Source organism: Erythranthe guttata, chromosome 13, assembly GCF_056151865.1.
Source record: "Erythranthe guttata isolate IM_541 chromosome 13, IM_541, whole genome shotgun sequence".
In the NCBI taxonomy this organism is placed as follows: Eukaryota; Viridiplantae; Streptophyta; class Magnoliopsida; order Lamiales; family Phrymaceae; genus Erythranthe; species Erythranthe guttata.
The window spans coordinates 4,015,780-4,029,507 of NC_142545.1; the positions used below are offsets into that span (position 1 = coordinate 4,015,780).

Below are 13,728 nucleotides of genomic sequence, written 5' to 3' on the forward strand. Positions count from 1 at the left end.
ACAAGGCTGCCAACAATGGCAGAGGCTGCCAAGCAAGGGCAAACAAGGCTGCCAACAACGGCAGATGACAAGGCTGCCAACAAGGCAAATAAAAAGGCTGCCAACAATGGCAGAGGAAAAGACTGCCAACAATAGCAGAGGCGGATTTGCAGTAGCATGTCAAGCAAAAAAAAACACTTTGTAGAGAGAAAAAGTGGAATAAAATCACCAAGAAATCTCAAGCTAACCGAAATAGCAGATTACCAACCACAAGAAGATTTGCAAGAGGCCGGCGCGCGAATTGACGGAGAAAAAGACACCGAAAAAAATGAAGGCCGGAGGAGGCTTAGTTAGGTGGAGGTGGAGGATGGAAATGTCCTCCAGATTAGCGGCGAGCGCAGCCGTGACAAGGAGGAGAAGAACGACACAAGGAGGAGGCTTAGGCGATGGTGCGTGGGTTAACGGCGACGGAAGGTGGTGGCGCGTGGAGTTAACGGTGGCGGAAGGTGGTGGCGCATGGAGCTCACACGCGCGATTTTTCGACAGCAACAAGGACGGATGGCGCAGATCGGCGGCCGACGAAGTGAATGGAAGGGGCGGTGAGAAGAGAGGCGGCTGAAAATGCATTTTTGAGAGAGGAGGTTTTGGACAGAAGGAGAAAAAGCCTAGGATTTTATCCCGGCTCTGATACCATGTTAAAACTAATGAACAATGAACATAGTAAAATATTTTGTGTGTGTATTCTTCTCAATAGAGGTATGAGTATTTATACACAAAATAATAAGCTAAACAAGGAAACTTAATCAAATCAATTCCAAAATTACATTCTAATCAAATCTCATAATTATGGTACCTATATATATTAGTATCTAATCATATCCTATAATTATGGTACTAATATATCTTAACAGATATAAATTATGTATTTAGGATCATATTAACTGGGTTTTAATTTATTAATGTCTGATGACGGGTACCCAACACATTAGTTTTATTTTTAAGGGAAAATTGCACAGCACCCCCTGTAAAATTCTAATTTTTGCACTTTATCCCCTCAATTTTTTTAAAAGTGAATGGCCCTCTTCAAAATATTATTCATGTTGCACATTGCCCCAATAGCAAAACTCCGATAGATTATTCATCGCAGTTGAATATTTTTGTTATACATTGCCCCTATAAATGTTATTTTTGTACCACAATGCCCTCCAAAAATTGGTTTTGGGGGCAAAGTGCAACCAAAATAATATTTTGAACGAGAAATATCCATTTTTTTTTTATTTTTAGGGGGGAAAGTGCGAAAATGAAAAATTTATATGGGTGACGTGCAATTTATCCTATTTTTAATTCAAAGTTTATGAATAAAAACAACTCCGACGCTTCTACATGCAAATATGTTAATAGGGTACTGCGCACCGGCACTGTGCCCTTGAAGGGTGCTCCATAACATTTCTCAAGTCCCTATTATTTTTTATAACAATATAAAAAATCGTGTATAATAATATTAATGGCCCCCGTTAGAATTTTTTTTTTATGCATCGGGCTCCCCGGGACTAAAAATTCTGATTCCGTTAGTGGACACTGGAGCACCTGATATCAATCATATCCTCTGATGATGAATCATTCAATAGGAAGTCTCTCTTTCAAATCATTCCATTTGTCTATCCGAATACTTGTTTTTTCCACCTGAAATTTCAAGAAATTCCACACTATAGTAAACCTCTTTTTTACAGGGAAAAGTTTATAAAGGTTGTAACATTTAAGTGTCCAGAGTTGGCTACATTTGTCAACTATATTTATAATTTCATATGGGATATGCATGCATTTACTAAAAAAAATATTATATAACATTGTTTATTTTCATCAATTAAGTATGCGTACTAGTTTTTTTTCTTATAAGTTAATTTTGTTTTCATATGAAGAAAGCCAGGGTGCCACAATTTCTAACTTCAATATTTGAATTTTAAATGTATAAGTTATTCCTCTATATATATATTATTTAATTTTAACGTATTTTATAATTTTTAGGGCAAATTATAGCCCCCCTGAGGTAAACCGAAGTTACGAAAAAACACTCATATCCCACCTCAACTATAATTTTTAGGGCAAATTATAGTCACCCCTTAAGTTAAATTTGACACCGTAAGGGTGGACTTGTAAGACAATACATAGTAGATTAGGGGTGGTTGTGTAATTATCCAAACATGAGGGATTTTTCGTAAAAAAAATTTCGGTAATGAAGGAACCCGCAGCCAACCATATAAGTGCACTGGGTAAACCCACACTCTCGTATAATAGCTTGCAAACCATACGAGACATGTAAAACACACTAGGCTAACCATGAGTGCTCGACTTAGCAACCGTTAGCAAATGGATTCGAACCTGGGTCAATTGACACAGGCTAAACCGCTAGGCCATCTCTTGCGAGACTGTATTTTTCGTAATTTGAGCATGCCTCAGGAGGTGGTTGTCTAACCAAAATTATATCAACCAAAAGGTGATAAAAATAGGTAAAATAAATATGTAGCACCTCATTTATCCAATCAGTTCGGAGAGTAACCCATATTAGTATTAAGGTCTGCATGAGTGTGCCTCCCAGCATCCCTGCCCATATTCCCTACACACACAGCTCACCACACAACAACTTATATAATTTCAACCAATTAATATTATTATTCAATAAAAAAAAATACAAAAAAAATCAATAAATTTGTTATTTATGATTTAAAAAAAGTATATATATACCTTGGCGCCAAGGTTAAATTTGAAACCGAGAACTGCACCGACTGGAATGCCGACCACATAGTAACAACCGACGTTCACATACGCAACAAATGCTTGCCATCCACACCCAACAGCCACACCTGATTGTCATAATAAATAAAACTGTAGATCACATCGATAAATACATATTTTGTCCCGGTAAAAACACTTGGTTGGAACTCATCACTAAATGCATACAGGAAAATACGTAAAAAAAAAAAGTAATAATGAGTACGAAGAAAATTTATAATATTAGCGACAAAAATACGTATTGAATAATAGTAATGTTGAATCATATTGAATTCTTCCTTTTATAATCTCAATCTTTGTTTCTATCAACAATCACGAAACAAATGTTGTTGTAATCTAGGGGTACACTTTTCCTTGTTATTGCTTGACAAAGTTTTTAACGAGCCCCCTCCCTGTTAATGAAATAACAACTCTTTTGTCCAAGAAAAATTATATAAATAAAAGAGGAAGATAATAATTAATTACCGGACAAAACAGGTTGGATTCCATTAAGCACAATGGCGCCGGTTAAAAGGGGCGTAAGGTCCGAAACTGCATCGGAAACAACTTTGCCGGAGGTGAAGGCATAACTCATTTGATGGCGGAAGACGATTGTGATTATTGCACAAATAACCGCTATGATGAAAGACGTTCCGGTAGACACCACCACACTAAAAGCAGCCGATCTTGGGTGTTTGGCTCCGAGTTCATTGCTAACCCTTATACTATATACACGAGCCAAATCGCAATTATAATTATAGAGATATTGGATTACTCGCTATATATGTATAGAGGGTTAAATACATTTTGCACCCCTATACTATCATCACTATCACATATATCCCATGCACTATGAAATGCGATAAAACAACCCGACCGTCCATCTCTGCTACAAAAGTTGTCCCTTTCAATAGCTGTTGGAAAATTTCAGACCAAAATACGCCTTTGATTGTGTATAAAAGGTGTGCATCATTTTTCACTCATTTGTACTCAACGTCTTCCTAATTTTCATTCTCAACCCTTTTTTAACCAAAATTTCCGAACAAATTTGACATTCTAGAAATTAATTTTAATTTCTTTTCAAATTTATAAATGAATTACTCAATTTAAAAATGCCTTCCGGTGGTTCAAATTCTCAAAGTCATATTTTAGGTCCAAACAATACATGTCATATTTTTCTGGAACCACTTTTGTTTTGATGTACGTGTTCGAATTTCTTTTGCCCAAGTTACATTGAATTTCTATCAAAAACTAACACCGTTAGAGTTGATTGATAAGGTGAAGGGCTGTTTTGTCGCATTTCATAATACATTGGAGTATATGTGACAGTGACAATAGTATAAGAGTGCAAACTATATATATATATATATATATATATATATATATATATATATATATATATATATATATATATATATATATATATATATATATATATATATATATATATATATATATATATATATATATATATATATATATAATTTACCTAACTGCAGCATTGAACCCCACTGAGATCATGAATACCCATTCAACGATTGTCCCACTGCAAATTGAAATTGATACGATATATCAATTTTTTATATATATATCTTAATTAATTGCTAAAGAAATAAAGAGTCTTGAGCAAATGAGCATCTTTTGATACTAGTGCAATATACTATTAATGTTGGCCTACATACTGATTTATTACTCTAATGCTTGTTAACTGAGCTTCACTAGTCTTTAGAATGTGAAACAACAATTTTTTCATGGGTAAATTTCAACCGCCCCTGAGCTAAGGTTTATTTACGGAAAAAACCCCCTCATTTTTCCATAATGACATCCATCCCTGCAATTTGCAGATTTCTTACATTAACATCCTTTTACAGGGAGTGGTTGTAAGAAATTTACAAACTGTAGGAGGTTGGATGTAATAACTGTGTCATTCTTTTACTTTTTTTATTTTTTCTTCAAACCAATTCAAAATTAATTCCAAGAAAAATAATATTTAGTAGAATAAATTAGCTCAAAGAGTTGGTACAATTAAACCTCTATAAATTAATACAATTGTGACCATCAAAATTCTATTAATTTAGCGCAATACTAAATTATCAAACTAATAATTTAATACGTTTTTATCGAGTCGGGACCGAGAGAAATTATTATTTAAGGGTTTACTATTAATTTATTGAGTATTAATTTATCGAGGTTGTACTGTAAATGAATTACCAGATAGCAAGAGAGTCCAAAGCAACTTCAGGGTCAGGCAGCAAACCGGCAATCAAAACAAGAATCTGAAAATACCAAGTCTCCAAACAGAGCATTACCGCAGAAGCAGACGACAGCTTAAAAAAATCCCAAAGCCCCGAAAAAGCCATCAAACTGAACCCATTCCACGTCTTTTTACAACGCTCGGAAGTCAAAATGTACACAAACTGAGCCACAACAATAATCCACCACGACAAACTCAGCACCAAACCGGCCCCCAATAGCCCCCATTCAAACACATACAGAGCAACCCACGTCATCAAAATGTGCACGACCAGCGCACCGGCCGATATATACGCACTCGGGTTCACTATACTCTGCGCCTGCAGGAATTTCTGTATCGCGAAATTTGCGGCGTACGCAAAGATTTGAGGTATCAAACCGTAGACGAAGAGAGCAGCTGCGGAGGCAACTGATTTTGATTCGCCGAGGAGGAGCAATATAGGCTTGCAGAATATGTAGACAAGCATTAGGGGAAGCCCTGTTAGCATTAGTAGGACTACTGACCTTTGCATGTATATTCCAAGCATTTCGTATTTGTGGGCCCCGTACGCCTGCCCGCATAATGTTTCCACTGCACTTCCCATTCCCAGCTGGTCGTCAATAACAAGATTCAAATTTTGATCAGAGAAAAGTTTCATGTCTAAAATCCACATGTATCAATAAACATGTACGAATTTAATTATGCATGTAGTTTTATTGAATTTTTTTATCATCATGCACGAAATTTTTACATTTGGAAATTGAAACGGAACTTATAGCTACAAAAATTATTAGGAAATGATAAAGTAGGTGGTTCAAATCAAAACTAAAACAAGGGTTTATTACAATTAGTACCCCTGTATTATATCGAATTGCTACTCCCTCTGTTCCATATTACAGTTAAACCTCTATAAATTAATACAGTTGGGCCAATCAAAATTTCATTAATTTAGCAAAATATTAACTTATCAATAAATTAATAATTATTAATTTATACATTAATTAATAACTTATTCATTTATGAAATTAGTTTTATTATTATTTTCAATAAATACAATACATTCTTTTACGTGTATATTATTCATTGCACTATAGAGCCCGTTTCACAAACGGGAGCTCTTAAAGCAGCAATGGTATATACGATTATATTGAGTTATGAGAAAACTATACCGAAAGTTCTAACCATGTTAAGAAAAGTGAGGGACGAGATTGATGGTACTGTGATCTTCAACAAGAAACAAACTACAATTAAATTATATTGTATTAAGCCTTCATAGATCTATAAAATATGCATTGTACCATGTAATTTAAGAATTATTTTTATGCATTATTAATTTATATTATATATGGGGCTTTTTAAAATTTTCGAATGTATCTTATAAATTTAGTGAATTATTAATTTAGCACGTTGTCCCCGAGTCGGGACCGGAAAAATTTATTATTTAAGCGAGGTTATTAATTTATCGAGCTTCTACGGTATTTGTCTTTTTGGAGAATTTTTTTGTCCAAAATTATTTGTCACTTACGAATTTCAAGAAAATATTAATCACTTTTTTTCCCAATTTTACCCATTAATTTATCGAGCTTCTACTCCATTTGTCTTTTTGGAGAATTTTTTTGTCCAAAATTATTTGTCACTTATGAATTTCAAGAAAATATTAATTATTTTTTTTCCCAATTTTACCCATTATCACTCTTATTCCCTCTGTTCCACAATATCTGTCACTTTTAAAAAATTATTTTGTTCCATAATATCTGTTACTTTAGATTTCAAATACTGCATTAATTACGTAATTGTCAATTTTACCCTTATTACTATCGCCAACACTCTCTCACATTAATTATGGCAAGGGCATTTTAGTATAAAAGCATATATTTTCCTAAAATTAGGCAACATTTATTGAGATTTTTAATCCTTGTGCAGAAGCTAAAAACGACAATTATAAAGGAACTGATTGAGTAATAAGTTAGACGAAAAATAATTAATAACAAGAGTATTTTAGTAATTACTAAATAATTTTGTTATAAACTATGCATATTTATTAAGTTTTTTAATACGTGCGCAACTACCGAAAACAACATATAATATGTGACGGATGGAGTAAAAAGCTACTCCATGTTATTTTATTAGCAAACCCCCACCCACCAATGATTCAATTTTTTTAGCACAAAACCCCCTAAATTTTTTCGCCAATAAAATAAGATATGGTAGTTTTCATGCTATTAAGTTCGAGGGTATTAATTGCAATAAACTACCTAAAACAATCCATACTTGATAATTGATATTGAACTTAGCTAGAGCTAAATTGGTATTCTACTTTTTTTCTATCAAAAAAAAAAAGATACTACTTTATCTTTCATTTTTAAATTCAAGTTTAATTTTATTTTTTCTTGGATAGGTAATGATAGATGCAGATAAAAAAGGAATAATAAATTGTGTGGATAAAAAGTAATTAATTACCATGAGACCATAAGCCAAAAGCTGGATGCCATTATTTCCAAGTGAAGAAGCAGCAAGTTCAAGATTTCCCAAATGCCCACAAAATATGATAGTTGACGTTGAAGTAAGATTGTTCAGCAAATATACTATTACAGCCGGCCCCGCCAGCCGGAAAAAGTACCTCAACTCTATTACACTTGCTTTCTGGTAGCGGCGCCACCACGACAAGGTGGCGTCCGACAGTATTTCCTCAAGCTCGGAGCTTACCTCCTCCGCCGCCTCCGGCAGCGCCGGTTTATAGGACTCCAGCAAAGGTTGGTTCACCGCCCCTTTGTTTTCTGAGGAACCCATTTCTTTTGGCTCGCAGAAAAATATGGTATTTTGGAGCGGCTTATATAATTTTGGGACCATTTAAATATTCTTTTTTGTTGTTGGTCAAAATTAATTTATTATATGTGGTTTTCGGGCTATAATTAGTCACATCAAAATTAATTAGTGGTGTTTGTATACAAAATGGCATTTTGGTCGTGTACGTCGACTCAGGGTCGTTCCTGAGAAATTGGGAGTGCGACGTGAGTTTAAAAGAATTTGTAAAAGTGGGTCCCTGTTTGTGATATATAATGTATAACACTAACTCATTTTAACGAACACGATTGATCAAGAGTTTTTAAGGAAGTTAAGATATTTGGATAAAGTATGACTAAAATATTGACGAATTGTAAAGGTAAATTAAAAGTTTACGGGGTTTGGGCAGAGGCCTAAAGTTTTTATGAAAATAGTCGTATAAATATTACTCCCTCCGTTCCTAAATACAGTAGAACCTCGATAAATTAATACCCGATAAATTAATAATCTCGCTTAAATAATAAAATTTTCAGGTCCCGACTCGGGGACAACGTGCTAAATTAATAATTCGCTAAATTTATAAGATAATACACATTCGAAAATTTTAAGAAGCCCCATATAATTTATAAATTAATAATGCATAAAACGAAATTCTTATATTACATGGTACAAGTACATATGTATATATTTATAAAGGCTTAATACAATTTAATTTAATTATCGCTTGTTTCTTGTTGAAGTTCACATTACCATCAATCTCATCCCTCACTTTTCTTAACACGGTTAGAACTTTCGGTATAGTTTTCTCATAACTCAACATAAAATCATTCTACACCATTGTTGCTTTAAGAGCTTCCGTTTGTGAAACGGGCTCTATAGTGCATTGAACTAATGATACAATGAATAATATACATGTAAAAAATTAAAAGATACATTTATTGAAAATAATAATAATAATAATTTCATAAATTAATAAGTTATTAATTAATGTATAAATTAATAATTATTAATTTATCGATAAGTTAATATTTCGCTAAATTAATGAAATTTTGATGGTCCCAATTGTATTAATTTATAGAGGTTTAACTGTAAGTCCTAAATAAGTGTCGCTTTTCACTTTTCACAAAGATTAAGAAATTCAATAAATGTAGTTTGATTTTAGGAAAATCATACAAAAATAATTTAAACAACCTTTATCATTTAATGATTTATAAGAGATAATTAATGTTTAGAGATGCATTAATAAGGTTAAAATAGTAAAAATGTATTTAATGTAGTATTGGAAATCTAAAGTGACAGATAATATGGAACAAAAATATTTTTAAAAAGAGACAGTTATTGTGGAATAACGGGAGCATTGAACAAGTAATATGTAACATTTGTTTAAATATAATAAACTAAAATACAGTATATTTTAAACAACTAATTACATATGCAATATCGAGCATAGTACACAAACCATAAAGGACATAAGGTACAAAAACTCCACAGACTCTACATCACCACCTACAGATACCACCCCCACATCCACCCCAATATTTCAAAATACTCTCTCCCCTTTGAATACTAATCTAATCTCTTTAAATGCCTCATCTCAAATTCCATTCAAACTAGCAAAAGATGGAGGAAATTACGGATCCTGGAAATCTCAAATGACAAATCTTCTATTCGGTTATGGTCTGTTGGGTTATGTTGATGGTTCTCACCATGTCCATCAACAAATGATCAGGAACAATCCTTTTGGCTTCGACAAGATCGACTTGTGCTATTAGCAATTCAATCGACTGTTCATAGCATAATTGGTCCAACGATTAATACTTGCTCTACTTCCGCTGCAACATGGAGAAAATTGGAGACAAGTTATGCCAATCGTTTTAATACTCGTAAGCTCACTCTTCTGTCCACTTTGATGAGCACAAAGAAAGAAGAAAAATCTGTCGCTACTTACATGAACAAGATAAAAGGTCTCGTTGATGATCTTGGTCTTATTGGTCATCCCTTGAGTGATGCAGAAATAATGGCCTACACTCTAAATGGCCTTATTGACGAGTTTAAAGAACTAACAATGGCAGTTCGAGTTCGTGATTCTCCAATATCATTTGAGGATCTTTACGATAAACATCTTGATAAAGAAATGATTCTCAATCATGGAGAGTCCAAAGACGATGACACACAAATTACTGCCCAACTTGTTCAAAAACAAAACACTTATAAAGGCAAGGGCAACCAAGGAGGACCTAATGTCTACAACAATATGGATCATGGTTACTCCACACGACCTAACTCCTTTTCCAATCACTCTCGGCAACAACCAATCTACCGCCGAAACTCTTGATAAGTGTTCGTTTTGCACGATTTTTGCTTATCAATTCTTCGAGTTTTGGTCTTCGTTCGTCCGAGTTTTCGGCTTTATTTGTATATATTATGTTGTTTTTGTTTTATTTATACTTTAGGTAAAGAGAAGCTATTTTTGCCGATTCGAAACGATTTTGGAAGCGAAGCCGAAAATCAAACCAAACACGTGCAAAAGTGCATTATCGCGGGTGTGGCACTGTTTTGTATTTCAAGCATAACTTTTGCATACGACCTCCGATTGAGCTGACTCAAGTGGCCTTAGAAATCTCACTTCAAGATCTACAACTTTTGTGAAATGAAAATTTGTCAAATTCAGGCTAAAAAAGGGTCAAAACAGTGTTTTAAGTTGGCGCAGAAGCCCAGATCGCGATCCAGCCTTCCTAGATCGCGATCTGGGGGGTCTTACAGAAGGTTTTCTTGATTAGGATCCAGATCGCGATCATGCCTTCCTGGATCGCGATGTGGGGGGTCTCACAGTACATTTTTTTATCAAGAACCAGATCGCGATCCACCATTCCCGTATCGCGATCTGGAAAGGCGGTGCGCAGTTTCCAAGGCTGCCAGATCGCAATCCAAGAAGCCCAGATCGCGATCTGGGCAGAGAATTCGAGACAATATATTTTTCTTTGATTTCCTACTATAAATAGAAGGTCTCTTCTTCATTTTTATAATTCTCGATTATCTCTCGACTTCTTCTTCGGTTTTCTCTTCAGTTTTCGCCAGTTCTTCGCGGGAAGCTTCGACGAGGGTTTCGACGAGGGTTTTTCATAAGCTTTTCTCTACGTTTAGTTTATGATTTCTCGTGTTCTTCATTTGAATGCTATGTTTGTAATGAACTGAGCATTTTCTTTTAGGGAAATGAAACCTTGCATATATTGATTTTGATTTCTAGATCTGTAATCTATTTGTCGTTCTTTGATTCTGTTTATGTTTTCTTGTATTAAATGCTTTCGATTGTTTGGCCAACAGTTGAATTGATTCTAAATGGGGATGAACTCGAGAGAGAATTTCTCGTTTGATTTTAGGAAAACATAGCTCGGGTTGTGGAAACGGAGACGTGATGCACCTCGGGTAGCCCTTAAGGACTTAACCTAAATGCTCTCTTAATATCAGGTTATGAACGGAGATGTCGGACCTGTGGGTAGAATCTAACTACACTGGAGACGGGGGTTAGGGTATTTTAGTGTCTGGGTTAGCGAACATAGAATTGACAATAGATTCGGATTTGTAGATCTTTATCGATAGTACACTGGTGGATTTTACCCTAGAAGCCATCACACGTCGGAATTCCTCGCTTTTACTGGCGGACCGTTGTTTTTATTATTGTTTCTTTTTAGTTTTATTTCCCCCTTCCATTCTTGATCGTCTAGATAAAGTTTAGGATAGTATAATTACGGTACTTGGTAAATTTAGGAACTTAATTCCCTGTGGATCGATATCTGGAATTCACTATTCTACAAAACGCCATACTGTACACTTGCGGTTTTTCATACGTAGGTTTTAAGCGTATCAAGTTTTTGGCGCCGTTGCCGGGGAATTAGTTAATCTTGAATTTACTAATATCGTTACCAACTATCCTTGCTTTACTTTAGGCATTTTTTTTTCTTTCATTATTTTTGTTTTGATTTTTTTTTATTTGTTTTAGCAGATTTGTATACATTGATGGCCTCGATTTTTGATATATCTCTTTACGAGATTCAATCCGGAGCAGATTACATTCAACAAGAGTTGGAGGATATTGAAAGACATCGAAGGTTGAACCCAGAATATGGAATTGCACAAACAAATGAGCATTTATGCTATTTACAAGACTAACTCCAGTTTCTGGTGAATAATTTTGAAAATTTTCAGAGATGTCACATTCACAAACCACATCCGACCATCCTATATGAAGAATACGAGGTATTTACAGATTTTCGTATGAACGATGAGGTTGAATACCTTGAGGGAATTATTCATCCCAGTTCTGTAGATACTTTTGTGTGTGATAAGAGTGGGATGAAGATGATGGTAGAGGAACTTGACGAACAAAATCCTATCCACATTGCTACTCCGGATTTGAGTGTGAGCGAGCAGACAAGTTTCAAATTTGAGGTAGAGCTTACTCCAAAGCTCGAATATCTTGTATACGAGTTTGAGAGATTGGTAGGCAAGCAACCCATCCTAGTCTCCTACCGACTGATTTCCAAAGCAAACGAAAAGCGCCATGGGTTGGGATGGTCATTACAAGATTGCAATCTAGTCCATGATATGGTTGCAAAGTATGTATCAAGACTGATGGATGGACGCGCAATCTACAAGGCTTTGGATTGGACATAATCCTTCCAAATTGTGTCGAGCCGTCGACAGTAAAACATGCGCTGAATGGGAGGCAACCCATTATTTATTTCTCGAAATTTATTTTCTTTATTTTTGTCGTTTTTGCATTTTTTTTTTTAATTTTAAAGCTAAATTTCATCTGCTTTCTTGATTTTTGCCGATATCTCGTCCCCAAGTAAAGAAGAGTAAGAAGTCGGGAATCTAAACAACTCCGGCAAGTCGCCCTCGGTGCCAAAATCCACGGCACCACGTGCAACCAAAGAACACTTTCGTAACCGTAGAACACTGATCAATCTGCGACACGACTGTTCAGGGCATATTTCTTTCTCATATCTTTTATTTTTCGCATTGAGGGCAATGCATGATTTAAGTTTGGGGGTGAGTTTAGCTTATTTTTCTTTTTGGTCTTTTGCATGCATATCATATAATTTAGTTTCATTTATGTACTTCAATTTCCGTAATTGTGTTATGTTTGTCACATGCATTTCATTTAGGATCGAGTGTAAGTTGCATTTCCGGATTCTATTGAAGCAAAGCAATTAATGAATTAGTAGATGGGCTAGTTGATTTTAAAATTGAAATTATGGATAACCGGCTAATTATAGATGTACCTTCCGACTGCGTTTTTGCAACTTGTGTGGATAGCCTTTCGAATCCTTTCCGATTAAGCTTGAGCGCACTTTTCTGAGGGGTATAATACTCTGAGGTTTGGGGGGCGAGTTAGAATTGAATTATGTGTTCACGATTTCCAGTTGTTGGCTAAAAGTTCTATCAATGGTCTTTACATTTTTATTTTATGAAAAAAAAAAGAGAAAAATAATAATTTGTGGTATTGTTGTGATTCACGCTCTGATTTCCCCGCCTTTCTGACTCGAGCTTAACCCGTTGGGTGCACCTCGTCGCCTAAGTCTCTCGAGCTGTCGAGCTTGGGGGTTTCTTGGACTAAAGTTCGATACATGGGTCAGGGAGATAACACAGTGGTGTCGAGCCTTGCACGAGTCACGATTATGCTCGTTTCAAAAAAAAAAAGAAAAAAGAAAAAGTTGTGATGAAAATCACCGAAAAAATATTGTTGTTGTCATTTTTTCTTATTGAATAAATAGACCTACTTATGCCCAACTCGAGTTTTTGAATTTCAGAATCAAAACTCACTTTTCACCCACATTTCTACTCAAAACCCTCGATAATTGTGTTTATTGTTTAATTACGGATTCTTGAGTCTATCTTTCATTTTGGTGTAGAAACAACTAATTGTGTCGGTAAGAAAGTCGAATACCTTAAGCCGTATG

At 34.9% G+C, this 13,728-nt stretch overlaps 1 protein-coding gene across 1 annotated transcript; it reads right to left on the minus strand.

Moving 5' to 3' along the window:
• Nucleotides 1-1,225: 1,225 nt before the first annotated feature.
• On the minus strand, nt 1,226-7,877 carry LOC105966345 (protein DETOXIFICATION 40). The gene is made up of 7 exons (XM_012990905.2): nt 7,442-7,877; nt 4,960-5,591; nt 4,238-4,294; nt 3,235-3,473; nt 2,722-2,840; nt 2,507-2,593; nt 1,226-1,662 (listed from the first exon to the last, which is right to left on the minus strand). Exons 1-7 carry the CDS (start codon nt 7,829-7,831, stop codon nt 1,597-1,599), a joined length of 1,590 nt encoding a protein of 529 aa, XP_012846359.2. The 5' UTR covers nt 7,832-7,877; the 3' UTR covers nt 1,226-1,596.
• Between the last annotated feature and the right edge of the window lie 5,851 nt (nt 7,878-13,728).

Coding starts and splice junctions, on each gene's coding strand:
- LOC105966345 (XM_012990905.2), bottom strand. CDS start 7,831: ATGGTCCCAAAATTATATAAGCCGCTCCAAAATACCATATTTTTCTGC. Junction 4,295..4,959: donor TTGGACTCTCTTGCTATCTG/GTAATTCATTTA, acceptor TTCAATTTGCAG/TGGGACAATCGTTGAATGGG. Junction 3,474..4,237: donor GGGTTCAATGCTGCAGTTAG/GTAAATTATATA, acceptor TCGTGTATATAG/TATAAGGGTTAGCAATGAAC.